The sequence below is a fragment of the Myotis davidii genome, unplaced genomic scaffold (genome assembly GCF_000327345.1).
Source record: "Myotis davidii unplaced genomic scaffold, ASM32734v1 scaffold622, whole genome shotgun sequence".
Taxonomy (NCBI): Eukaryota; Metazoa; Chordata; class Mammalia; order Chiroptera; family Vespertilionidae; genus Myotis; species Myotis davidii.
In genome coordinates, this window is record NW_006293532.1 from 1,648,902 (window position 1) to 1,676,756 (window position 27,855).

Genomic DNA, 27,855 nt, shown 5'->3' on the forward strand with positions numbered 1-27,855 from the left:
TGAAGTTTGTGGTTGGTTTGTCTTATTGAAGATGATAAATCAGGACAGAGATGAAGGGGAGACTAGTAAACGGGGCGGGTTTTGCGGGGTGTCTCCTATCATATCCTTGGGAGGATCAGGTGGATGGCATCTGCACCCAGGGCCCCACCTGGAGCCCAACCCAGGAGAAGGTCAGAGCAGACTGTGGCCTTCAGAGCCCGGCCATGCCTACATCCTCTTGGGTGGGAGGAAGACCCTCAGGGAGAGCGGGGCCAGGAGGCCAGGAGCTGTCCCTTGAGGGTGTGCCCTCCACCCCCCGCCCGCCCCAGGTGCAGGGCAATGGGCAGCAGCATGTGGAGAAGGCGCTGAAGCTCTTCGCCCAGCTCATCAACAACAAGGTCTCAAAAGGGGCATCAAAGCTTCCTGTTTTGGTCTTTGCTTGGCCACTCACCTGCTTTCATCTCCATGCGGACCGCGGCAACGTGGCCTCGCTCATCATGACCGGCCTGCAGGGCCGCCTGGAGTACGCCACCGACGTGCTCAAGCAGCTGCTCTCCGACCTCATCGACAAGAACCTGGAGAACAAGAACCACCCCAAGCTGCTGCTCCGGAGGTGAGCTGAGGCCAGGCCCGGAGGGCGGCGGGTATGACCAGGGACACCGCCCGTGAGAGCAGGTCCCGTAGATGGTACCAGAGGGTTCCTCCCAGAAGGGCCTGGGTCCGCACATCCCACAGAACAGAATCCATCTCCCGGGCACCGCGGGGTGTCTGCAGCTGCTAAACTTGGTGGAGAAGCACAGGCCTTGGCTTGGATCTGGGCTTGAACTCCAGCTCCACCACGACTGGCTGTGTACACGTGGGCCGGTGACATGGCCTCTGCCGTTTAGTTTCCTCGGGATAAAACGACACTGAGAGCACCTGTTTCACCATCTCTGTCCCTCCCTGCGTGTCCAGAGCGGTGCTGTCCAACATGGTAGCCACATGTGACCATCCATTACAACGAAACAAAACGTGTCATTCAGCCCCTCCATCACACTAGCCACCTTCCACCAGTGTCACCACATCCCGGCCAAAGGAGAGCATTTGCACCCAGCAGAAGGCCCTACTGGACAGCAGCAGGCTAGATAGAGACTTGGTGTGGCTGGTGACTCCCGGGCCCAGCGTCTTGGACCTGAATCACCAGCATCCACCACATGCCCCCTGCCCAGTTGCCATTCTCCTGGCAGAGGAGAGGGCTGGAGACCTTGGGGCCCATCCCTAGAGCTCACCCTCTGGAGCTCTGGGAAGCAGAGCACAGCTTTGGAATGCACCACGCCTATGTCGCCGCCTTCCCTTTAGCCTCCGAGCAAGGGCGCAGGCTTCCAGGCCCCACGTGGGGTGAGAAGGGAGAAAGAATGGCTTTGTTATTTGACGACTGAGCCTCTATCCTGCCAATCTGAGCATTAGCAACTCTCACTAAGAACCCGTTGTATTTAAATTAGAGCTAATCTCAGGCACAATGCAGGAGAGGGTGCTGAGAGGGGCCCGGGAGAGAGCTGCAATTTCTCCCGCATCGGCACTCCCTCCCAGGCCCTGATCGCTGAGCAGCCCTGGCAAATGCCTGGGATTTTCTGCAACCAGAGGGTATAATTTGCATCACGTGCGGGGAGTTAAAATGCCCCTTCACGTCCCCATCGCTGAGGACCTGTCACAGCTGCTTTGTTCCTTCCCAAGTCCCCAGACCTGCAGCCCAGGATGGGGGCGAGGACGGGTGGTGCTGGCAGAAGCAGGTCCCCCCCCCCCCCCCGCAGTGAAACACACACACTGCTCTCTACCGGAGGGGCTGGGATCCAAGATCCCACCTGACCCCAGTGACCCCACCTGGCAGGATGCCAGGTGGTATTCTTAGCACTTTATATCTATTAACTCACTCAACCCTGACAGCGATCCTGTGGGCTAGATGATGATGATGATTTAGAGATGGGGAAAAGGAACTCAGAGAGGTGAGCTCACTGGCCCAAGGTCACACGGCCAGTATATGGCAGAGCCAGGATTTGAACCCAGGCAGTCTGACTCTGAGTGTTGGAGGGCAGGTACCAGGTACCTTCTGGACGTGTGAACTGGAGTACAGTATTCCGGCATGCAAGCAATCCCAGAGGGACAGGAGGGAGGAGGGAGAACTGGTTCTTTGTAGTTCTAGGGGATGGGGGACTGGGCACCTTTATCTGCAGACAGCAGCACCACTCCTTCATCACGGGGAATTGAGGCCAGGAAAGAAGAAATTTCTCTCTGGCCCAAGGTCCCACTGTGGTTACTGGCTGAGTTTGCTAGGACCCAGGTGTCCTGGCCCTCAGCCCTGTGTCCTTCCGTGCCCCCAGCAAACCAGGCCCTGCCCTGAGACCCCTCCTAAAGGTCTGTCCCTGTCCCTTCTCCCTCCCCAGGACAGAGTCCGTGGCTGAGAAGATGCTGACCAACTGGTTTGCCTTCCTCCTGCACAAGTTCCTGAAGGTGAGCAGGAGTGAGACGGGAGCCGCAGTTGAGAGCGAGGTGGGGGGCCGCTCCTCTGGGCCTGCCCCCGGGGCTGCATGGGGACTGCCCAGGAGCAGGGCCCCACCTGGGCGGGTAGTCAGGAGAGGAGGGAGGAGGCTGGTGCTGCCACACGCCCGCCCCGCCTGTGCCCGCAGGAGTGCGCAGCCGAGCCGCTCTTCATGCTCTACTGCGCCATCAAGCAGCAGATGGAGAAGGGCCCCATCGACGCCATCACGGGCGAGGCCCGCTACTCCCTGAGCGAGGACAAGCTCATCCGCCAGCAGATCGAGTACAAGACCCTGGTGAGGAGGCCTGGAGCTCGGGGGACAGCGCCAACCTTCTGCCCTGATCTCTACCTCACCCTCTGGCCACACAGCCAGGCTGAGGGGGTCGATAAAGAGGCCCGGAGACTGACTGGCCTGGGAGCAAGTCCAAGTGCACCAAGGGCAGGCAGACCACCTGGGTGCCTTCTCACCATCTCAGTTGGTGGGCCCAAAGTGCTCTGGGTGCCTCAGTTTACCCTAGACAATATAGGGTGGAGAAAACATATCACCCACCCTTAGGTATGAGGAAATTGGCATCATGGGAAAGAGCGTGAGTCTGTGGATTCCTAATAGAGAAGCTTCGGGGAAGGGGCCATCTCAGAAGCCAGGACGCCTGGGTCCAGGGTCACAGCCACTCCCAGCCATCCAGGAGCTAGGAAGCCGAGTCCCGGTTCTCTGAGAAAGGACAGGCGGACAGAATGGCTCAGGTTGTTGTTGGCAGATGGCAGGGAGGTGAACAAAAGTGAAGCACGGACAGAGAGGCACCCTACGTGCCCAGGAAGGGAGGGGGCCTTGGACAGAGTTACCTCGTCTCCTCCCTCAACTCCCTCCAGCTCCCCCTCTCTGGCCCCTTGCAGATCCTGAACTGTGTCAACCCCGACAACGAGAACAGTCCGGAGATCCCAGTGAAGGTGTTGAACTGTGACACCATCACGCAGGTCAAGGAGAAGATCCTCGATGCCATCTACAAGAACGTGCCCTACTCCCAGCGGCCGCGGGCCGTGGACATGGACTTGGGTAGGAGGCCTGGCTTGGAGTGTGGGGAGGGAGGGGTGGCTTCCAAGGAGGGCATTTGGGCTGTGGCGTGACTGGGTCCTGCCCAGTGAGGGGCAGCCTGACTACTGCTCAGATGGGGCCGTCTTTGGTGAGGCCCACACGTCTGCCCAGCTGTCTGGACCCCATGGAGGCCTAGATGCCTTAGGTGCTACCATTGCACCAGCTCGAGGGAGCTGGGGCTGCAGGTCCCTAGAGAAGGTAGGACTGGGTGACCCTGGCTGGCAGCCCCCACCCCCTCACAGTGACCTGCACCACCCCTCCACCCAGAGTGGCGTCAAGGCCGGATCGCCAGGGTCGTGCTGCAAGACGAGGACATCACCACCAAGATCGAGGGCGACTGGAAGCGGCTCAACACCCTGATGCATTACCAGGTGAGGGGGGGCCTCTCGGTGTGGGAGACGGCTTTGCTTCAGGACCTTTGTCCCAAATGTCCCCTCCCCTCCAAGGTTGGCTCCTCGGCCCTGAAAAGCCTAAAAGGAGTTTTCTGATCTTTCCTTTTCCCCTTCTCCCGGATCCTAGAGCCGTGACTCTCAGCCACGGCTGCCCATTAGAATTACTGGGGGAACTTATCAAACACATGAGCACCAGGCCCACCAGCGAAACTGGCTGACTGGCCTGGGGTGAAGCCAGGCATTGTTATCCTGGAGGCCCTGCCTCTGCAGGGAAATTGCATGTTGTAAAGTCCGCCTTGAAGGTAACCACTGTAGGTGCCTAAGGCAGTTTACGCTTCTCGCGTGCAGCAAAGCAGGAAATTGGATAGACCAGTGGTCGGCAAACTGTGGCCCCTTGAGTGTGTGGCTCTTCCACAAAATACCACGTGCAGGCGCGCATGTACAGTGCAATTGAAACTTCGTGGCCACACTCAAGGGGCCAAAGAGCCGCATGTGGCTCGAGAGCCACAGTTTGCTGACCACTGGGATAGACTTGACTTCTTGTGCAGCAAAGCAGGAAATTGGATAGACCAGGGGTCGGCAAACTGTGGCCCCTTGAGTGTGTGGCTCTTCCACAAAATACCACGTGCAGGCGCGCATGTACAGTGCAATTGAAACTTCGTGGCCACACTCAAGGGGCCAAAGAGCCGCATGTGGCTCGAGAGCCACAGTTTGCTGACCACTGGGATAGACTTGACTTCAGGTCTTACATTCTGCCACTTGCTCGATGATGTCCTTGGGGAAATGACTGAAGCTCTCGTCCTCCTTATCTGTAAAATAGGGTTAATGGTGATCCCTGCCCCTTAAAGTCCTGTGGAATAGGTTAAATGCAGCAGGTAAAGTGTTTAGCACACTGGCAGAACTCAACTGCCTGTTGAATGAACAATAATTTAAAAAAATCCCCAAATCCCAGCCCTCGCCAGTTTGGTTCAATGGAAAGAGCGTTAGCTTGTGGACTGAAGGGTCCAGGGTTCGATTCTAGTCAAGGTCCCTAGAGAAGGTAGGACTGGGTGATCCTGGTTGCAGGCTCGATCCCTGGTCCTGGTCAGGGCAAGTGCGAGAGGCAAGCAACTGATGTGTCTTTCACATTGATGTTTCTCTCTCTCTGTCTCTACTCCTCCCTTCCACTCTCTCTGAAAAATCAATGGAAAAATATCTTCGCGTGAGGATTAACAACAACGACAAAAAAAAGAACAAAAAACCATTTTAAAGAACGAAAGTATAATTTTAAAAAAAATCCCAGCAAAAGAAGAAAAGATGCAGGAGGTATCCCCTCCTCCTTCCCCTCCCATGGTAACCACTCCGGGCTCGGGCCCCTGTAAGAGTAAGCACAGGTAGGCAGGTGGGGATTCAGAGAAAATTATAAAATAGAAGCTGAAAATGAGAGACACCAAGGGAAATTAAACCAACCAGAGGAAGTGCCTGAGGCTGCAAGGCCCGCTGGGACTGCCTGACTAATAACATCCTCCTATGCCCGCGCCTCACACGGGAGGGTGCTGGGGGCTGGCAGGCTCGGCTCTGAGGCACCAAGTTGCCAGTGACCAGGAGATCGGGGACCTTCACAGCCACAGGAGCTGACTGGGTGCCTCCAGGGGCACTGGGGAACCCCTGAGCCGCTCCTCTCCAAGCTGCATCCCCCCTATGGGCTTGCATCCCTGCCCCAGATAGGAGGAGTGTGCTGTGAGGGAGAAAGGGCTTTGCGACCTGTATTTATTGAAATCCCTGCTTCCCCACTCACCGGTGGTGTGACTTTAATCTCACCAAAACTCGGGCTTCTCATCTGTATGATGGAAATAACAGCGTGACTTGTGAAGGCGGTTGGAAGGATTAGAAACAACAGGTGAGGTGCCCAGGATGCATACTCACATCCACGGAGCCACAAACATTCGTGTTGGTCCCACCCACCCCGGCTTCACGGTGCTTAATGTATTCTGCAGAACATCTGTAATGAACCAATTTGAGCTGGAGAAGAAAGTGCCAGAGTAAGCATCCTGCCCCCGAGATATGAGTGTCCCCAGGGCAGGAGTGAGGCTTCTCTTCTCTGCCCGTGATGCCCTAACACTGTGACTGGGCTGTCCGTCCGATGGCCCTCAATCAGAAGAATGGAATATTCTGTTCTTACAGTGCTCGTCACACAAAGCACATCCAATTCCCTGATGCCATTTATCATTCATGTATTCATTCATTCCTCAAATATTTACTGAGCTTTACTGAATGCGCAGCCCTTCCCACATGGCAGCCCTGAGTGACAGGGGACCACAGGGATTATTCCTCCCTTTGGGGGCCGGAGATGATGCCGCTGCTCATAATAACAGCACTAACGCCAACTCTCACCGAGTGCTCGCGCGGCACCAGGCTCAGCCCGCAGCCTTTAATCTGCACAACAAACCTAGACAAGATGATTATCCCCTTGGACAAAAGAGACCACTGAGGCACAGAGCGGTGAAGTGGCTTTCCTGGAATAATGTAGCCAGGAAGTGGCAGAGCCAAGGTCAGACCCAGCCGGGCATCCTGACCATGGACTTGCACTGACTGTTGGCCAAGAGAAAGACCGAGGACGAGAGATTTGGTGACGAGACCTGGAATTGAGTCAAACTGTGCCCATTCGGGGGCATCTGTGACTCTTCCTTTAGGTGACAACAAGCGGTAAACGATAATCTGTCCTTTCTGGGGGTGTAACCTCCTGCCCCCAGGCTTTCAAAGTATCATTTCTAGGCTGTCAGGGGCAAGGAGAGATCCTGAAAGAAAGAGTGCAGACTTCCCCCTGGTTCCAGACCTGGTGCTGATGCTGCAAACTGCTGGAGGTCCTGAGGGCGGCTCGGCTGGGCATCAGGGAGCTTGGCACTTCTCGGGCCTGTGCCCAGGCAGGACCCTGCAGCTTTAGGCCATCAGGTCAAAGATTGCCCTCTAGTTACCCTCCCCAGAGTCAAAGGTCCTTAGAGCTCCCAGTGCACAAAATCTGCATAATCTTAATTAACAGAGAGGTGTTAACATCTTCCTGGGCTCCTGCAGATTTATGGGGAGGGTAAAATTAAACACCACCACTGAAACCAGCTATCAGGGAATCTCGTTAGCGCTAATGTTCATTTATAGTTCGACTTCCCAACATCTAATTCTTTTTTGGTGGGAGAGAAGGACTGACAATTTAAGACCCAGAAAGATGGTTTTATGACTCGTGCAGCTATAAATCAAACTTATAAAGTTCATAAAAATTGTTAAAATAAAAAATGGTTTAATAGGAATGTTTTATGGCCCATAACATTATTATAGCTATTTTATTCCCTCTGCGTTAGGGGTTTAATTGGATCATCACAATTCTGGGGATTCTCCGTTTTTATTGGATGGAGGGTAATCTTAAATCACAATGGCCCCAAATGTCTTCAATATGGCTCCTCATTTATCAGCCCTTGCCCTCCAGGCTGGGTGCTGCGCTGGGCACCCTCGCAGAGAACTGGCCAAGACAGCGTCTTTTTCTCTGAGTCGCTAAGAGCAGCCATTCTGTGTGAGGAACTCTTCAAGGTGGCCCGGGCGTTGTAGGACCCGGGCCAGAAAGAAATCCGAGCCAGAAAGGAAAATGGACTTCAGACCAGTGTGACTGGAAATAAAATCCCAGCGACGGTGTAATGAGGAGAACCGGTGCTCCCGGGCTGGCAGACCTGGCTGTGGACAGTGTCTCTCCAGGTGCTCAGGGTGTGACCTTGTAGGATGTTGCTTATCCCCTTGCTGCTTCGATTCCCTCTTCTGAAAAATGGGCATCATTGTCCGTAACTCACAAGGTTGAAGGGGGCCGGTTCTAGCCCAGCACTGCCCAATAGAAATACGATGCAAGCCACATTTACATTTTTACTAAAAATACACTGATGAAATTAGTGTCAACAATACATCTATTTCACTGATCTGAAATAATTACCATTTCAGCATGCAATAAATATAAAAATTATCAATGAGATAGTTTTGTATTTTTTTATTCATGCTAAGTCATTGAAACCCAGTGTATACCGAACACTTGTTTATTTATTTATAATCCTAACCTGAGGATATTTTTTCCATTGCTTTTGAGAGAGAGTGGAAGGGAGGCAGGGAGAGAGAGAAACATCAATGTGAGAGAGACACATCGGCTAATTGCCTCCTGCATGTGCCCTGATCCGGAGCAGGGAGCGGACCTGCAACCCTTCGGTGTATGGGCCAACACTCTAACCACTTAGCCACACCAGCCAGGGCCTGAACATTCATTTGTAGCACATTTCAGTTCAGGCACCTACAGCACATCTTGGTTTGAACTAACCGAACTCCCAGGGCTCATAGCCACAGGTGGGAGTGCTGCCATGTTGAATGGCAGGAATCTGCTACTTCTGGGACTCCTGACCTGCTGGCACTCTGCTCCACATCTTCTCCATAACCGTGTAGAAGTGCTTGTCTACTCAGTCTCGCAAGATGCCGACAGTCACCCGCACTGTACCTTTCCTACCCTTCTAGGTGTCCGACAGATCGGTGGTGGCTCTGGTTCCCAAACAGACTTCCTCCTACAACATCCCCGCCTCTGCCAGCATCTCCCGGACGTCCATCAGCAGATATGGTGAGGCCCAGTCCCCTATGACCCTCCAGGGGCCACTCGCTGTCCCTTCTGACGGCGGGAAGCCCCGGCTGCTGCTGCCTCCAGTCAGAGGCCTTTGCTCATTAGCTTCCCTCCCTCCCTAGTCCAGTGGCTCCCTGAGCAGCCCACCTCCTCAGAGCTGTGGGAGCAGGTGGCACCCTGTGCCCTTCCTTTGATAGCCCAGGCCTGGTGAAGGCGCTCAAGGGGCACCTGGATGGGGGAGGTTCACATATCCCAGTCTACATCTGTTGTCCTGGTGCGAGAAGGAATAGTGCCCCGTTTGCTCTCAAAAGGGTCCCAGTTTGGGCAGTCGGTTCACGGTCCTAGCCTGTCCACACTGAGGAGCGTTAGGGCCCCCCGTGCCCTCTGGGGATGAGGTTCCGGTGCAGCTCTTACTCTGTTTCCTGTGGATCCACCTGTGCACTGAGGCTTTGGGCTCTCCGGCTGAAGGACACCTCAGGACGGAGGCCGGCGGCTCCAAAGGCCTTGGCCGTTCCGATTCTGGCCCCATGAACTGCAAAGAGGGGGGATCACAGCTCCCAGCTCCCGAGTATCAGGTTCCCCCAGGCCCTCACGGAAATATTTGTTTGACATTTTACCTATTGATCATCTTGGCTGGAAGCATCAGGGGCGGGGGACTCCAAAATCCCCCAGGTCTCTCCAGCTCCCAGAATTCCTAAATCCTCTTTTACACAAAGCTCTCAGGCTGTCCTCATGCCAACCAAGAATCCCTAACCACCCCCCACCCCCCGCCACAGGAGGAGCCAGGAGTCCCCTTCCAATGGAAACTGGTTTCTTCCGAGTGGGTGTGGCAAGCGGGCAGGGGTTCTAGAAGGATTCTTCAGGCAAGGATGGTGCCATCAGCTGCTCACAGGCCCCCACCGCCCCCTTCTCCTCAGACTCCTCCTTCAGGTACACAGGCAGCCCCGACAGTCTGCGGTCCCGGGCCCCCATGATCACCCCAGACCTGGAGAGCGGGGTCAAGGTGTGGCACCTGGTGAAGAACCACGACCACGGAGACCAGAAGGAGGGCGACCGGGGCAGCAAGATGGTGTCGGAGATCTACCTGACCCGGCTGCTGGCCACCAAGGTAACGCCTGCTCTGCTCGGCCCAGGGAGGACATGACGGCGTCCGTCCTTCAAGGGGACCCAGAGGACGAGCAGGCCCAGGCCTCCCAGCAGGCTTTCCAGGGGACCAGCCACCGCTGTTTTCTTCCCTTTGGCAGAAATCATAGCCCGATTGCTGCTCCTGGCCCGCTCCTAGGCCCAGCATCACCCTCCCACATCTGCCCGAACCCTTAGGAACAGATGTGGTTTTCTTATTGGTGCAGACTGGACAGATATGCCGGCTCTCACCATCGCTGCCTTTTCTGCCCACTTGCTGGCCACAATGGGAGGGAAAGCGCAAAGGAAGCCCTGGTCCTGCCAATAATCACATCTCCCCAATCCCATCTGCCCTGTTGGGGGCGGGGGGGCTGCGTTGCTGGAAACTGTGATGTGAAGCTGCTCCCCGCTTCCCTCGCAGAGAACTAAGAGGCCTGTCAGTGTGGCCACCACACGGCTATGTAGGCCAGGCAGGGCTAGGTTTCAAATACTCTCCCCACTGGCCCCACAAAAATGCCACTGAAGTTCCAGCACAGTGGCATCCAGGTTCCAGCTCTCAGACCTGCTTCCAGAAATGGCACCAAAAAACACCATCCAGCCACGTGTCTTTACTTCTGCTTTGCCTAAAAGAGGCCAACAAAGAGACACCGAGGTTAGACATTGTCCTGGCCGGCAGAGGTATTCCTGGAACCTCCAACTGTGGGACCCAGGCCCAGCCTTGTCCCTCCACAGACACCCTCCAAGGCCCCGTGGGTCAGGGCTCTGCCTGAGGGTTAGATCTGGACCCTTCACTCCAGCCCCGACTCCAGACACCACTTACCCCAGGCCCCTAACATCATAAGCTTTTTCATACCTTCCCATCTATCAGACCCTCTGTGGCCCTGCGTGCCCCTGCCAGGAGGCTCCCAGTCTTCCGGCTGGTTCTTCAAACACCCTCTCCTATCAGCCTGCACCCCCTTCCCATGGGAAGCCTGGACTCGGAGCTCTCACTGTCTTCCCTCCTGGCATGGACACTGCATAAATGTGGCCTGTGGCTGCACGCTGGAGCGGAGCTTCTCGGGAATCTGCAGCCCATTTCGTCCCTCCTGCCTCCCCGACATCCCAACAGTCACCTCCCTGCCCCCCACCCCTCCACCGTCTGCTCAGGCTGGAGTCGCAGACAAATTTCCAAGGCGGGATAGGTCCAAGGCACCATCTGCTCTGCCCGCCTGCTGCCTGCTGTCCCCCTTCTCTCCCCTCCCCTTCACCTCATCTTCTCCCCCCACCCCTCCCACAGGGCACCCTGCAGAAGTTCGTGGACGACCTGTTCGAGACCCTGTTCAGCACTGTGCACCGGGGCAGCGCCCTCCCCCTGGCCATCAAGTACATGTTTGACTTCCTGGATGAGCAGGCGGACAGACACAGCATCCACGACACAGATGTGCGGCACACCTGGAAAAGCAACTGGTAACCCCTGGGGAGCCCTGGGGAGGCTGCGAGCTGTGTGTGGGAGGGGCTGGGGCCAGGGGGCCAGGGAGATGGAGGAGCCTGTTCGTGGTGGCTGGTGAGCCCTGGCGCCTTGGACAAATAGCGCACATATGCTCTGCAGAGCCACTGTGGTCCCCCGCTGTCGCCGAGGGGGGCCTGCCTGGCTTGGGGCCCGGCGCCAGGACGCACACTTGAGAGCTCTGCCCTTCCAGGTGGAGACCTTTCCCCGGGAAGCACCTCCTCCCTGACTCTGAGGTGTCTGTTCTCAGGGAAAGGGAGCTGGGGGAACCTACGCAAAGCGCCTCATTTGAGAACTAGCAGCAGAGCCTCAGAGCCCGGGCAGCGCCGGGCACCCTGAGTAGGACAGAGTCGAAGGCACTTCCTGAGATCTGGGAGCCCTGAGTTAGGCCCAGAGCCCCGAGGAAGGTGGCGCACACTCCGGAGAGAGCGCACACCTGCTGTGGACTTGAGCCCGCGGATCAGGAGGAGGTCCCTGCAAACCTGGTCCCGGAAGGCCAAGTTTGTACCCCGTGGCTGTCAGCAAGCAGCGGGCAGAGGTCCTGCAGGCTTGCCCTCTCTTCCCTGAAAGTCACTCCGCAGCCAGACCCAGCGCGGGAGGCAGCTCCCACAGGCCGCTGGCATGAGACCTCCCTCCCCTGGGTTTGAACCTGAACCAAAAGCCAAGCGAAGGGCTGGCTTTCAGGTCCGATCGGGCCTGGCCCGGAGTCAGTCAAAACCCTTCCTCCGGGAAAGAGACAGAGAGTAGAGAGGGGAGGTCCAGGCATGGGGCTGGGCAAGCAGCCCACACAGCTGTCTGGAGTCAGCGATCTCGTCAGAAAACAGAGCCGACACAGATGGGCCCCGGCTGTTATTTGGGAATCCAAAGTCCTAGCAACCAGCAAAACACGTTGGAAATACCCAACTCCGGTCTCTTCTGTCCCTTCCTTCTCTGGTGTGTCATGGCCGCTGGGCCCCTCAGAGCCTGCACCTTTGATCACAGGGGAGTGAAGTGGAGAGACTCGCGTGCTCGTGGGTGCGGAGCCCGCGGGGCACTTCACCGGGGCAGGCCCTTTGCCTGTGTCCCCAGGGGCAGGGCCATGGATGTCTCCTTTGCGTGGGAGGATCTCAGTCCAGCGCGGGGAGTAGGCAAATTCAGGGAAATCAAAAGAAAAGTCTGGATTCTCCCCATCTTGGTGCCTCCTGTGGCAGGCCAGGCCCAAGTCATAGAAATTGCCTCCCCTGCAGTGGTGGTGGGGAGTCCCCTTACCCAGACTCAAACAGCCAATGCCCAAAGAAAGACTGTCAGGAGGTCCCCACGGCTGCTGGAGGGAGGGGGGAAGAGATGCGTCACCTCTCAGTGGGGGCAGCTCCTCCCAGGTTATGGGAAGCCAGGTCATCCTCATCCTCATGACCATTTATTTTTTTATTTTAAATAGGTTTGTATTGATTTCAGAGAGAGGAAAGGATGGGGAGAGAGAGATAGAAACATCAATGATGAGAAAGAATCATTGCTCAGCTGCCTCCTGCACACCCCCTACTGGGGATGGAGCCCGAAACCTGGGCATGTGCCCTGACCGGGAATCGAACCGTGACCTCTTGGTTCATAGGCCAGTGCTCAACCACTGAGCCACACCAGCCAGGCTAATTACCATTTATTTTGGAAGATAAGCAGAAAACCTAAAGGCAGGGCTTGGAGTGGGCAAGGCAGATCTTTCCCAAGACTTGACAGGACTAAGATATTCAGGAAATTTTGGGGTCCATCGGAGTCAAGAGAAGATGAAAAACAGGAGAGGAGAGGTAGGCTGGGTGGCTGGACCATCACCTCGAGCCCGAGGGATAAGCCAGAGGACAGAGCTCACTCCACAGAGGAGCCAAAAGAGTTAAGGCCCCAGAGGCAGCTGGAGGAGAAGGCAGAGCTGGGAAAGGCAGGAAAAAACAGCAGCTGTTCTGGGTTTGAAGGGGACTAAACGGGCTTACCCTTCTCCTGGCCTGAGGAGCGGAGAAAATGCATTCTGCTCCGATGATGAATTCCCACTTTGCCAAAGGGACCCTCCTAAGGACTGATGGGTTCCTCTTGGGGTGGGAAAAACGGAGCTACAGCGGGGCCTTTCCACGCCAACAATGGCCTCCTCTGCTCCCTGTGCCCCTGCCCGAGACACAGGAAAGCCCTGGGGAGAGTCCTGAAAGATCTGCCCCCGGGGAGCCCATTCCTCAGCCCACGCAGCCAGCCGGGGCTGCCCTGGGAAGCGGCCTGGGCTGGGCGGGAGCACAGGTGGCGCCCTTTGTGCCCTTCGGAGGCCGTGCCTGGGGCTGCCGGCTGCCGCCTTAGGGACAATGGCCATGGGCACTGTGAAGGGACTCAGGGAGCCTGGTGGCTTTGTTTGCAGCCCTGAGAAAGTTGTGCTGTTCTCTGTACTTGGGCTGCCCCGGGGCACGGAGGCCCTTGGAAACCGCTGCCAGGAAGGAACAGAACGCCCCTCGCCCACCCCCAGCTGTTAGAGAGCAGGGTCAGCCCCATCAGGGTGCAGAGGCGTCTCTCCGTTTCTCTCAGGATCCGGAGCAGCTTGAGCTGAATTTGCAGGCCTGGCTGGACCAGTTTTCTGTCATTCCATTCCTTGCCCCTTGGAGAGAAAACTTGAATTTGGGGGGCAGGGAGGAATATTAGTGGCCAGCATCAGGGGTGCGGCCAGCCGAGGTGCAGCCCTCAGGGTCTGCTCCGCCTCTTCCCCCAGCCTCCCTCTGCGCTTCTGGGTGAACGTGATCAAGAACCCCCAGTTCGTGTTTGACATCCACAAAGGCAGCATCACGGACGCCTGCCTCTCCGTGGTGGCCCAGACCTTCATGGACTCGTGCTCCACGTCTGAGCACCGGCTGGGCAAGGACTCCCCGTCCAACAAGCTGCTGTACGCCAAGGACATCCCCAGCTACAAGAGCTGGGTGGAGAGGTCAGTGGCACCGAGGACAGCCCCTGCCCGCTGCCTGCTCCTGCCCCACCCTGTGGCTTTCACTGACCCAGCACTCACAACTGTGTGTGGTACCTTTATACCTGCTCCATCCTTTCCCTTGTCTACACTGCCTGCTCTGGGGGAGGAAGGGAAGCTTTGTGGCCTTTGAAATCAGGTCAAGGTCGTTATCATCCTAATTACCATTTATTGAGCACATGCTAAGCACCTAGCACTGTGATAAAGATTTTGTCTGTACCGTCCCATTAAAATATCCGACAGAGTTGTGAAGTGGGAGTATCATCATCCCCATTTTACTGATAAGGAAACTGAGGCACAGAGAGGGCGAGTCACTTGCCCAAGGTCAAACAGCTAGCAGGTAGCTGAGCTGAGATTTGAATATAAGGATTCTGCTCAGAGTCTGGGCTTTTCACCACTGGGGGGCACTGCAGCCAGGAGCTCACAGATAGATGGAACCTGGCCTTAGGGAGCCTCAGCTGGAGGCAAGAGGCCAGAGGAAGCCACATCAGGAGAGAAATAAGAAGGCGCTAGTAAATGGGGACTCCTGTGTTCGCGAGGGGCTCCGGGTCTGGGCGAGCCCCCCCTCAAGGAGCTTGTCCTCTGCCTGGCAGATACTATGCAGACATCGCCAAGCTGCCCGCCATCAGCGACCAGGACATGAACGCCTACCTCGCCGAGCAGTCCCGCCTGCACGCTGTGGAGTTCCACATGCTGAGTGCCCTCAATGAGATCTACTCCTACGTCAGCAAGTACAGCGAAGAGGTAAGACAGGGCCCCGGGGCACAGACACCCACACCCAGCAAGCCAGGCGCTTAGACAAACGCCTGTGCCCGTCCTGAAATAGCAGCATCAGAGGGTCATTTAGAAAACACATCCATGGAGGCAAAAACCCCTGCGCTCCAAAATCACCCCCATCCTTCCAAAGGCAGCCCCGCCTCCCCGACTCACCCAGCACTTCCTTACACATCGCCTCGTCTTTCACTCGCCGTCACGCAATAAATAACACTTTTAGCAATGTTGTTGTTTTCCAGTGGAAAGTGTTCTGTGATTAATTTCATTCTTCCTTAAACAATGAATCAGTGCGCACTCGGGCACAGCCCGCCAGTTACATTTCAGAGACGCGGGTGGACCTTCCCCTGAGTGGCAGTTCCACGGGACAGCTTCGGGGAATTCACCTGTCACACATGAGCATTGTGCCTGAAAGCGGTGTCAGTAATGATAACGATGATAATAACAGTAACTAACGCTTGCATAGCGCTTCCTGTATGCCAGATGTTCTTTCAAACACCTTAGCTACGCGGCGGCCCCTTAAACATGGTTTGAATTGCACAATCCACTTGCACGTGGATTTTTTCACTTGACCACAATTCCGCTAACTCACACCGGTCAAACCCACGTTGTTTGGAGATGAAACATTCTTTGGGAATCACCCATGCAAAGGGTTGACTGTCATTATATAAGAATCTCCTATCTGGGAGGTCAGCACCCCTAATCCCTGTGCTGTCCAGCATCCCTATATATATACATCTATGCATACATAACATATACTATATACACATACATATATACACATGCATACATAATATATACATCTATACACACATACATATATAAATGCATATATACATAGTCAGTTAAGCATATACGTGACTTAAGGTTATGCTCATTAGGGCAGAAGGGAAAGGCAGATAGAAGGATGGAAGATTCGGAAATGGCGTCTCCCCTCCTGAGTCCTGAAGTCTCCCCGCCTTTGCTTTGTTCCTCAGCTCATCGGGGCGCTGGAGCAGGACGAGCAGGCCCGGCGCCAGCGGCTGGCCTACAAGGTGGAACAGCTCATAAATGCTATGTCCATCGAGAGCTGAGAGACGGAGCTTCCCGTTCCTGGGCAGAGGGACCCGTGAACGCTGTGACACTGGGCGTCTCGGAAGGAAGGACAAGGGAAGGGGATCGGACCCCAGAGCTTGCTGTCCCCCGAGACCCCATCCCGGGGAGAGGGGAGCCACGCCAGCCAAGTCTCCTCGCAGGCCGGGCGGATCCTGCAGGGAGAGACCATGGGCGTCGTCCACCCCAGGGCGCACAGGAGAGGAGCAGGGCCGCGGAGGAGGCGGCTCTTCAAGCCGAGAGGCGCCAGCTGGACACGGTTCCGCCTCTGTGACTGCTGCTTTGCATGAAAACTCATTTGATGTATATTGGGGAAATAATGAGAACTTTATTTAATTTTTTTTAAGAAAAAGGAAAACCAGAAATAAAACAAAACAAAACGCTTCCCTGTTAATCCCGTCCAACTTTTGTTGAATTCTGGGTTCTATCCCCCCTCCTTCTCTTGTCCCCAGCCCTCCTTCCTTATCTAACTCCTGTCTCCAAATGCCAGGGAAAAAAAAACAACACACCTACAGAGATGCTGAGAGAAATCGGAGGGGAAATTGCTTCTTTTCCCTTGGCATTAAAAAAAAAAAAAAGGAGGAGGAGAAGAATGAGCACAAGTCTGCACCAAACACTTTGCAAAACCAGAGGCCAGTAAAACCTGGAATTATCCCGGCAGCCGGAGAGCGTGGGAACTACAGAACTTTGTGCCCAACTGCAAAGCGTGGAGCAGCTCAGCTGGCGGATGGGGAATTGAGCTTTACAGACCACACACCTGTATGTTCTCATCTCTCGAGAGATGTGTCTCTAGAGTACCAATGCTTTTTGCTACTGTTTTTTTTGTTTGTTTGTTGTGTGTGTGTGTGTCTCTGTGTGTGTGTGTGTTTTATTTAATCCCAAACCTCAACAAATGAGGAGCTGATCTTTGGTACCTTTCCCTTTGGTTTCCCCAAAGTTCCCAGCGGAAGTGGGGGAGAGGGGGCCCTCTCTCAGACCAGACGACTGGCCTCCCTGAGGACATGCGCAGCTCCGCCTTCACATCAGTCACTGTCCTGAACCAGGCACCGTGGGGACAGGGCCTGGAGGCACAGGGCCAGGCCTCCAGGAGGTTCCTTGTGGGGGCATGAGTGTTTGGCTTTGGATTCCATTCCAACCCGCTGGTGGTTTTCACAGTTAGAGAGAAAACAGGAGTCAAGCATCCAACCATGTTTACAGCAAGCAGTACCTGCAGAGCATCGGTTACAGAAGCCGCGGGCTTTCCTGTTCTGCTTTGTTTGTTTCATTCCCTTGTGCCTGGCGAGGGGAGACAACCCTTCGCTCACATGTGGACGCTCCTGATGGCGCACTTCCTGGGGAGAAAAGACTGTCGATCCCCGCATGACTTCTGCCTCTCTTGTCCTTACGAGTTGGAAGGACACGTGGGCGGTTTCTCGCTGGGCTCCTTTCCTGCTGGCACCTAAAGCCATGATGACCAGCTCTCCCGAGTGCAGTTTCCAAGCAGAGTGACCCACATGCCACGCCCTGGTCCAGAGGACTCTCGGGAGCCAGTGGGAGTCACCGAGACTCTGTTGGTGACAAGACCTCGGTGACCGGGACAGCCATCCAGGTTTCCGGGCCTCCCACGTTGGCAAGGATCCAAGCAGACGGCTCCGACTTCTCTACAAGCAGCAGCACCGAAGTGTGGGGGAAGGAGGACAAGAGAGAGGCAGAGGGATGGGAAGTCGGGGAGGCAGGAGCGGGCCAACCTCCACTTCCCACCTCCTTGTCAAGGGGCTGCAATGCTGGGAAGGGACCAGCCATCCCCAGAGAGACCAGCCCAGAGTCATTTCCTCTGTAATTAACTCTGGGCCCCAGCTTCTCTGTGCCCTGATTTACCTCCAAACAATTCCAATTTCCAGAGGCTCTGCTGACCACACTGGATTCCCAGGAAAGGGCTGGGGGAGGGAGGCCGGAGGGCTGGCTCCCATCGCTGGCGTGTGGCTTTGGATTGCTGGGCTGACCACACAGCAGACATCGCCTGCTCCCAGCCCCGGTTTCTTGCCTGAATGCAGCTGACAAATGGGAAGAGAAAAGCATTCAGCGAAATACTCAGGAAACTTGTTTTCATTCTAATTCCCGACCAGCCATGCCAAGGCCACTTTCTTCTGATAATCCTCTTCTGTTAAAGTTTCTCTGGGCTCTATTAACAGCCTGAAAGAAATACTAATGACTGGCCTTCCGCACTAAGCCAAAGTGTTTACTCTTCACAGCACCCAAAGCTTATCAGCTCAGAGCCCATGATTTATGGAGATGAAAAGAGAGGAGATACGGGCAAGAGGAATGTGAGAAGGAACTCTGTGCTACCCACACACACACACATACACACACACACACACACACAAAATTCGGGCTCGCCTCATTTTACTTCTGAGTTCTGCCTGCAGGCTTTCTGATCACACCACTGCTCTAACTGGCACCAGGACTTGGCTCCACCAAGAAGCAAAAGCAACTTAGACATCTCCATTGCATCTTAACCATCCCTTACCTCTGGGCATCCACCTGAGCATCTCCCAGCAGCTACTTCTGGTGGCCACTCACTGTCCCCGGGGGTGCTTCCTTGAAAGTTTTTGGAGAGGGTAGAGGATGATGGGGGGTGGGGGGTAGACTGAAGAAAGCAGGAGCACAGATGCAGAGAGAAGAGCCAAAGCTGGCAAGACACTTGGCCCCGTTTCGCGGGACTCCGTGAGAGAGCTGCGGAAGTTGGGTTGGCAAGGGAAGTGGCATCCCTGAGAAAGAAATTAAGGGAAAGGAAACATCGGTTGGACTCAAGCAAGTGGCTGTAGAGCCTGCCCCCGCTCTGGCGGCTCACCTAGTCCTCCTCCACCAGCTCTTGACCTTGGATCACCAAGAACCAGTGGAGTCCACCCTGTGGAACAGGGAGGAGAGGCCGTCAGTTGACCTCCCTCCTCACTGTTACCCAGTTCGAAGACGGTGTGACCTTGAGTGAAGAATACGCATGAAAGGCACGGCCTCTCCCCCACATGAAGCCATCCACCTTGGCGGGAGGCCAGGAAGGAGGTGCCTCTGGAAAGGCAGTCCGGCTTGTGTTTTATTGATCTGCACAGGAGACGATCCCCTGGAAAAGGATCAGGACCCCGGAAAGGTGTTGGGCAACACGGAGATGGACAAGATGTCCATCATGGTGGAGCCAGTCACTCCAGCGGGCCTGCTGCTTCCCACCCTCAGCCTGGTGTCGACTGCTGCTCTGCCATCCCCCCTCCTGCTCCCCACAGCGCACCCCTCAGGACCATTTCCCATCCACCACTGGCTAAGAGCACCCCTCTTTGCAGAGCTTGGTCATTGAACTCGTGGATCAGCTGTCAATGGTCACTACAGGGCGGGACCTGTTTTTTTTTTCATTCATTTGTTCATTCAATCAGGGAACCTTCAGACCTGTAACTATTCTCTAGGCATTGGTCTGTGTGCTGAGAAACAGCAACAAACAAGACCCAGAAGGACCTTCTAGCAAGTTTACATTCTCCAGGCTACCGGTTCTTGCCACCAACTTAGCAGGCGCAGTTCTCCTTCCTCGCCCGCAGGGGGCAGGAGTCTTCTAAGCAAGGAGGCCTGAGGAGAGAAAAAAGCCCACCTACCCAGCTGCCTTACCTTATTCTGGGGACATCACGTGGGCAATAGAGCCTCCCTCGTTTCCATTACCACTGTCTCTTGTGGCGACAGTTCCCTGCTCCTCGAGTCCCCGGACTTGCTTCATTTCCACCAAATGAGGACAAGAAATGGCCCCGCTGCACATGCAGAAGCAAGGATGGGTGTGACAGACTGCACATGGCCCGGGCAGAACACCTAGAGAAAGCCTGAAAGCCTCGTCCGCTAAATCTCCAGGCGCTTCCCTAGTGCCACACCTGCCCCCGTGAACCTGCAGCCGGTAAACACTGAGCCAGCTGCTCTGGGGGAGGCCTGGCTGCAGACAGGAGGCCCAGGGGCTCTAACGGCGAGAAAACGCGAGCAGCCGCACAGCCACAGGGTCCATGTAGGAGTGGATCCCACAGCGAGACTCGGGGATGGAGTTCAGGGCCTTGGGGAGCCTCAGGAGCAAGCTCTGAGAAACTGGCAGCATCCTCCCCCTCGCTCCAACCTCCCTCCTCTCTTCCCTCCTCCTGGTTTCCCCCGGGAGTGAAGTTTTAGCTACTGGGCTACACGATGCCACCTAGGAAAGACCAAGTTTCAATCTGGGACTCAGGAAAGACCTGGGAGAGATCAGCCAACTGCTGGTCACACAGCCCAGCAGCCCAGCAAGGCAACCTGAGACTCTGGCTTCCCTGGACCCCCTCATCCGGCCTCCTCACCTGAAAGAAGCTCCGCCTACAGACCGGCCCCACCTTTTCCGCAGCTCACCCTGCCCCCTGTCCCAGCCTCAATGAAGGTGGGAGGTCCTCTGGGCTTCAGTCCAGGCCCTGACTTGTTACCCTCCTTCCTGGCATTGCAGGTGGAGAGCAAAATGGAAACTAGTGCCCTCCATCCAGAGCAGATGTCCTCAGGTGTGTCTGGGAGGAAGGGACCAGCTCCTTGTACCACAACACTAGGGGCCTGAGCCCACCGCCCCAGCCTCTGCCCACAACCTCTCCTCCCCAAACCCACTCTTCCTGACACACTGGAATCTGTGTGATAGCTATATTTTTAAGAAAATGCAGCGATAGTTGTCTGGTTTTCTTGTTTTTACAGGTGTTGCGAAATTAAAAAAATGAAACTGGAAGAAAATGAAGTATTTAAGATGTTCCAATAAAATAGGTTTTTTTGTTATTCTAATATATTATTGTGTACCTATTGTAAATATGAAACACTCCTATTTTGCAAGCCAAGGACGCGATTTGTACTGTTGTTATATATAAATAAAATTTACTGGATTAAAAAATACCGTAACTCTTCAAATGAACTTGATTGTTCAGCAGCCTAGACGCAGACGAACTTTTCCCAGCATATTTAAGAAGCAGGATATCACGGGGAGGTGAGCTAAGTTGTTTTGAGGGACTTCTAGAATTCTCTCTGGAGCCAGAGCTCATTAATGTCCAGTCATCACACACACACACACACACACACACACACACACACACACACGCTGCTCTGCTTGCAGCAATAGGTGAACACTGCCCTCTAGCCCCAAGACCCCAGAATATAGCTTTTCTTCCAAAAAGGGTGACAGTGCCAGACACTTTGGGTTGTGGCACTTTCCCAGGAGTGAATAAGGCCTCCCAAGAATGAGGCGATCCACCCTAGCCCTTCCTGAAAATGACATTCACTCATTAGTACATAACACTTATTAAGCATCTACCATGGGCTGGCACTGTGGCAAGTGCCCGGGAATAAAATTAAAAATGAGAGAGATGCCCTAGCTGGTTTGGCTCAGCAGATAGAGCGTCGGCCTGTGGACTGAAGGGTCTCGGGTTTAATCCCAGTCAAGGGCACATGCTGGGGTTGCGGGTTCGATCCCTAGTAGGGGGAGTGCAGGAGGCAGCCAATCAATGATTCTCTCTCATCATTGATGTTTCTATCTCGCTCTCCCCTCTCCCTTCCTCTCTGAAATCAATAAAAATATACTTTTGGGGGGGGGAATGAGAAAGACGTGATCCGCCCTCATCAGCCTTGCAGTGAGTGGACTCTGGGAATGGAGTGTCTGAGTCGTGCCACAGGAGGGATTTTTGTTGTTTTTCTTTTATTTCCAGTTGGGGGATGAAAGGGGTCAGGAGAAAGGTGCCAGGCCATGGGTGCCTTTAGATCCAGCACAGCGAGAGGGAGAAGATAAGCAGTTAGGCCCTGGCTGCATGGCTCAGTGGTTGAGTGTCCACCTATGAACCAGGAGGTCACGGTTCGATTCCCGGTCAGGGCACATGCCCAGGTTGTGGGCTCAATCAATGATTCTCTCCCATCATTGATGTTTCTATCTCTCGCTCCCTCTTCCTTCCTCTCTAATGTAAATTAAAATATTTTTTGTTTAAAAAGATAAGCAGTTAGGCTGACCTGAGGATGTTCGTTTTCCTATATTTCCTGCTCATATCCCAAAGTGTGTGAGTGACACTTCCACCCTCGGCCGGTGAAGGGCGTGGGTGAGGATAACTGGACAACCTGCCCGTCTGCCATCTCAGCTGAGCCGCCAGAACTGCCGGTCACTCCCTTCATGATAACGAGGTCAGAACTGGTTTCTGGCCTCACCGCTGTGTGCCTGGCACTGGGAGTGAAAACTCCTGAAGGGGGAGGAGCAGCCCTTGCCCTCAGAGAGCCTCCGATCTGATGGCGGAGGTAGCTGCCGCCTTCACGGAGCCGCCAGCCGGATGAGGGAGACGCAGACCCTGCTGGCCTGGTGGCCAGTCTTAGATGGACTGTGACGCTGTAGGAATGGGGCCTGGGGCTCAAAGACAAACGCATGGAAACAAGTGACTGTTCATAGATACAGTGTGTAGACGAAAGGGGCCACACGCTGACCTGACAAGCTCAGGGAAGGCCTGCGTGGCAGCCTAGCAGACTCAGAGACCTAAAATAACCACAAAGGATGGGCTGAAATTACACTTTAACTAAAAGCAGTGATGGTGGGCAGTTATGTCCTAGGCCAGTATCTTCACTGACAAGATCAACTTTGATCCTTACTGAGCCCATTTGCCTTTTTGCCTCTAAGATAACATTCCCTTTGAAATGTCTGGGTCACTTGGAACTTCCCTTTTTCTAGAGCCCCTGGGGCACAACCAAATGTTCTGGGCGCCAGGGCAGATACTACAAATTCCTTCATTATCATGTTAATTGATCCTACACCCACCTAGGTATGTGTCCATCATTTTACTTTTTATCCTATCCTAGAGGTTTCCTCGCTTCGCTTAATCCCACCTCCTTAAATCTGTCACCAATGAATTTCATGTAACCCACCTATGTCCCTCCTTTGATTGCAATGTATAAATACAATTATAACCCCACCATTCCTCGGAGCACTATCTCAATTCGTTGAGGTTCTGCTTCCCGGCATATGTCGACAGTTTGGCTCAAATAAACTCACAAAATTCTTTACAGGTTTCAATGGTTTTTTACATTAACAAGTGCGTCCTGGAGTTGTAGAATTATCGTAGATTCAAAGAGAAAATTCTCACCCTCACTCCACAGCCTCTGAGTTTATGGTGCTTTCTCTCTCTCTCTCTCACACACACACACACACACACACGTTTCCTAAGAGACAGGACAGATGCAAATGCTGCCCCTGAGGGTGAGAAAAATGCAAACACAACAGCCTGAAGAGCCGGAAGGAGCAGGCACCATTGCTGAGGCCTGTGTGTAATTAGTGCATTGTTTCCCATTGCAGGGAGGGTTGGTTTGTGAGCGCAGGGGCCATGGGCCATTTGACGAATGTTACTGACATTAAACCATCCTCCGCTTCTCTTTTAAACGAAGCACTGGGTGCAGTGGAAAGGTGGGATGGTTTTTCAGCAGAGACCCTGTGGCCCTGGTGAGCTCCTGCCAAGAGTGTGGTTAGGGAAGGGCCTCTAACAGTGTCTGATGGGGCCCTGGGGTCGGCTGGGACACAGACCAGATGGAGGAGGCATTATACAGGGTCCTTGCACCCCAGAGTCCCCTGCTGGGCCCCATCTCCCCTTAGCAACTTGGACTTGGAGAGCCTCTATTATTAAATAGCCGCAGCGGGAACTGCCGTCCTCAGGAAGGAAGAGGCGGGGAGAGGAGTCTACCGGGTGCCGGCCTGTCCTGTTTACAGAGGTGAGTGCCAGGCCCACAGCACACGCCCAGTAACAGTGCTATGAATGAATGAATGAATGAATGAACGAACGAACCAACAAATGTTGGGAACCACCTATCATACTCCAAGCATGGGAAATCCTCTTTTAGGCCTCTTAATCCTACATGATAGGAGTGTTCGATTTCTCTAGCTTGAGGCTCAGAGAGGTTAAGGGACTTCCTTAAGGTCACACAGCTATTCAGTGGTAGAGCCTCTGAGGTCTGACTCGTATGCCCCTCCTACTGCACAACCTCTAGAACCACTGAATCTTCGGCAATCTTCTCCAGAAATGGATCCTCCCTCTTACAACAAGCAGGTGCCGGGGGACCCATCTTCAGCGTTCGTCAATATTCATATTTGTTCCACACCATCGCTATTGATTCATCGCTTGAAGTTAGCATCACACTTGACTGGGCACCATTAGATATACACGTCTCAACGTTGCAGCTTTCTCAGAATTTACAATGTAATGTCAATACAGAATCATTATGCAAGGAGAGAAAGATTTATCCCTTTTCTTCATTTTTCCTACGAAGTGCAAAGTAATGTTGCCAACCTGCAGCAACAGGCGTCTGGGAGTGCTGGGCTCCTCGATATGAGGGAAAACACGTATGATAAGCCACTGGAGAGAAGGAATTCGGGGAGGTGGGTGTTGCTGGTGGTGTGTGTTTGATCATAGTGACACCATGAGCTGTCAGCCCTCTGCTCAGCAAGGGAGCTGAAATACAGATGAGGTCGCGCTGCGTTTGGCTGCCAGAAGCTGGGAGCCAAATTTGGGGCCCACCAGTAGCACATGTGCAGGACTTTCTTGCTATGGGGTAATAATATATTATGAAGCAATATGACATATATTAACTAATAATATATATAATATATAAGCACTAATAATAGTAATATACTTTCCATCTGATTCCCGGCTTCGCTTTATGTCTCTGCCTCATTTTTCTTGCGTCCTCGCTCCCGACCCCGTGATAATTGCTGGGTTTCACATCCCCCTAAGAGCACAGGCCTTGGATTCAATTGCCCACCGTTGAATTTCATCCCAAAGCTGAGTGGTCTGGGGCAAGCTACATCATCTTTCTATGTACCAATTTTCAATTCTATAAAATGGGGATGCTATGTATTAAGTAGGGTTTTTGTAGGAGTTAAATAGGGTAAAATATATCTTGGGGCCCATAGATATTACAAAAGGTAAATGAGAGATAGAATTAACCATAAATCCTTCTTTTTAAAACAGTCCCACAGGCCGGAGGAGATGGGGGTCTCTATCTGGCTACGGATGAAGCAGAATCAATCCTCATAGGTTTCAGAAGTGAACGCTGGTGCTGAGAGGTAAGCGCTTAGAGGACTAGGCCTGGATGCCGAGCAAAGAAAGCAGGAGATGAATGAAAGGTTTACCCAAAGACAGAGCCAGCCATGAACCAGCCAGTCAAGAATGCTACAGGTAGCCCAGCCGGCATGGCTCCGTGGTGAGCGTCAACCTGTGAACCAGGAGGTCATGGTTTGATTCCCAGTCAGGGCACATACCTGGGTTGCCAGCTCCCTCCCCTGTGTGTGTGTGTCGGGGGGCGAGGGAGGGGGTCGGAGGGGTGGGAGCAGGAGGCAGCCAATTAATGATTCTCTCTCATCATTAATGTTTCTCTCTCTCCTCCCTTCCTCTCTGAAATCAATAAAAATAAAACATTTTTTTAAATGTTACAGGTAAATAGAAAGTAGCAGAGAGAAGTGGGTCAAACCAGCTCTCCATGTGCTCAAGCCACAGAGTCCTGTTGGCCACAAATCAGTAGATGGCTTCCCAAAAGCCTGACCAGGACCAGGATCCAAAAACGATTTGGGGCCTCGCAGGTAAAATACCCTTTACCTGGACAGTCAGGAGGCAGGGCAGGCCCACGGGCCCAGGGCAGGTGAAACAGAGAAAGATAAGTGCAGAGAGCGGCTCCCAGATGGCTGAGTGATATGGGCTGTGGGAGCCGCAGCAAGTAAACAAAGCTTGACCAGGTGTATGTAATTGAGTAGATTCGAAACCCGCGAGAACGTTGCAAACACCTTGACCACGCCCTTACTTGGCCTCGTGGAATCTGGCTATAAAAGAAAGACTCAGCTTGCAGGCCTTGGCGCTGTCTCTCTAGTCAGAGGGCAGCGTCCTATCCAGCTCCAGCTTTATTCTCTCGTCTGTCTTTTCTAAACCTTCACTGACCACCCCCCTCAGGTTCACCCATGGCCATGCCGGCTTGGGTGATAAGTGGGCTGGAGGCACAGGGCATGTGTGTAGTGTAGTGGTAAATAAAGACAGAGGCAGAGGTTTTAGGGAATTTATGGAATCGGCTCACATCACTGGAACTGGCAAGTCTGCAATCTGCAGGGCAAGCTGGCAGGCTAGTGGCTGTGGCAAACATCGATGCAGGGGCAAAATGTCTTCTCTGGCAAACCTGTATTACCTGAAGGCCTTCCACTGTTAGGTGAGGCTCACCCATACTAGGGCAGGAAACCTGTTTTGCTCAAAGTCTACTGAATGTAAGTGTAGATCTTAAAACTAGCTTTGCAGCCACAACTAGACTAATGTTTGACCCAACAACTGGGCACCAAAGCTAAATTGACACAAAAAATTAGCCATCAGCCCTAACCGGTTTGGCTCAGTGGATAGAGCGGTGGCCTGCGGACTGAAGGGTCCCAGGTTCGATTCTGGCCAAGGTTGGTTGCGGGCACATCCCCAGTGCGGGGTGTGCAGGAGGCAGCTGATCGATGTTTCTCTCTCATTGATGTTTCTAACTCTCTATCCCTCTCCTTCCACTCTGTGAAAAATCAATAAAATATATTTTTAAAAAAATAACCATCACAGTGAAGAAAAGACATGTCAACCTGCTTTCAAACACTGAAGCTGAAGGTGGGCGTGTAACCTGCAAATCCATTCATTGTGATGCTTTTATTCTGCTAAAATACACATAACATAAAATTTCCCCTCTTAACTATTTGAAGTGTACTGGTCAGTGGTATTAAATACACTCACACTGTTGTGCAACCATGACCACCACCCACCCTCATCACTCTTTTCATCTTGCAAAACTGAAACTCTACCCATTAGCAATAATTCTCCATTCTCCGCTCACCCCAGGCCCTGGCAACCCTGAGGAAACCCTTAGTTTCCTGATAGAATCCCAGCCTTTGCTAGGTAACCAAGGAGAAAAGGGCAGATACCAACCAGATATGCAGATACCTGGAGGCCAGGAATGGGGGTAGGGGTGGGAGAGGGCAGGGTCCAGGTCCGGGTCAGAGAGGAATAAACTGGAATGGGAAAAACTGGAATGACCTCCTCGTCCTGCTTTTTCTCCTGAGCTCACCAGTGTCCGTACAATCCTAGTCCACCAAGAGTCCCAGCTAAGGAGCACGCACCAGAAGCTGGTAAAACAAACACACAAAACCATGTTTAGTTGTCTCATCTCCGAGACTCCTTCAGAACGCTGGCCTCCCCACTCTCATCTTCCCTTGCTCTTCCCACCTCAGGTGGCTCCATGCCCCAGCTCCTGGATGTCACCTCAAGTGCCCCTAACGCTGGGCTCCCTTAAGAGAGCACATAATCTTGCTAGCCATCCTGTCATCTTATCCCCACCTTGCTTTGTCCCACCTGCAGGTAATCGCCCTTAAATTCCCTCCTTAGTTTCAAATGCCTAAAAGCAGCAGCAAAACTGTCATTTTCAGGAGCGTTTCGGATCTTGCAGCCCAGCATAGGTTGTCAGTTAGGCTCCAGTAAACCCTTAGAAAAATCCTCTGCGTATTGGGGTGTTTCTTAGCTCGACAAACGTCACGGACTCCGGGGGTACTTGTTTTTTCACCTAGAGAGGGCCAACCAGAGCCTCTCCATGGCTGGGTATGGCAAGGGTGCTCAGGTGTGCCCACTAGCCTGGCGGGGAGGGGGTGGGGGAGGTGACACGGAGCCCTGGCTCAGGTGACCAGCTTCAAACACCTGGGCCTCATATCAGCAGATTCTGTTCGCCAGGAGAGCTGGAGCTAGAGGCCTCTCAAAGCTCAGGGAACCTCAAACATTTCTCCACTGGGTCAGCCACCGCACAGCAGTGAGGATCGT

General features: G+C 53.8%; 1 protein-coding gene across 1 annotated transcript in view; it reads left to right on the top strand.

Annotated features, from left to right (window-relative positions):
* PLXNA2 (plexin A2) overlaps positions 1 to 20,920 on the top strand; it is a 206,257-nt gene extending 185,337 nt beyond the window's left edge. Inside the window, exons 21-31 of the mRNA XM_006767182.2 lie at positions 309 to 592; positions 2,400 to 2,466; positions 2,643 to 2,789; positions 3,389 to 3,548; positions 3,855 to 3,958; positions 8,495 to 8,594; positions 9,512 to 9,702; positions 10,993 to 11,162; positions 13,916 to 14,128; positions 14,758 to 14,908; positions 15,913 to 20,920. Coding sequence (XP_006767245.1) covers positions 309 to 592; positions 2,400 to 2,466; positions 2,643 to 2,789; positions 3,389 to 3,548; positions 3,855 to 3,958; positions 8,495 to 8,594; positions 9,512 to 9,702; positions 10,993 to 11,162; positions 13,916 to 14,128; positions 14,758 to 14,908; positions 15,913 to 16,008 — 1,683 coding nt within the window. The 3' untranslated portion in view covers positions 16,009 to 20,920. The remainder of the gene's footprint in view (positions 1 to 308; positions 593 to 2,399; positions 2,467 to 2,642; positions 2,790 to 3,388; positions 3,549 to 3,854; positions 3,959 to 8,494; positions 8,595 to 9,511; positions 9,703 to 10,992; positions 11,163 to 13,915; positions 14,129 to 14,757; positions 14,909 to 15,912) is intronic.
* Positions 20,921 to 27,855: the final 6,935 nt, after the last annotated feature.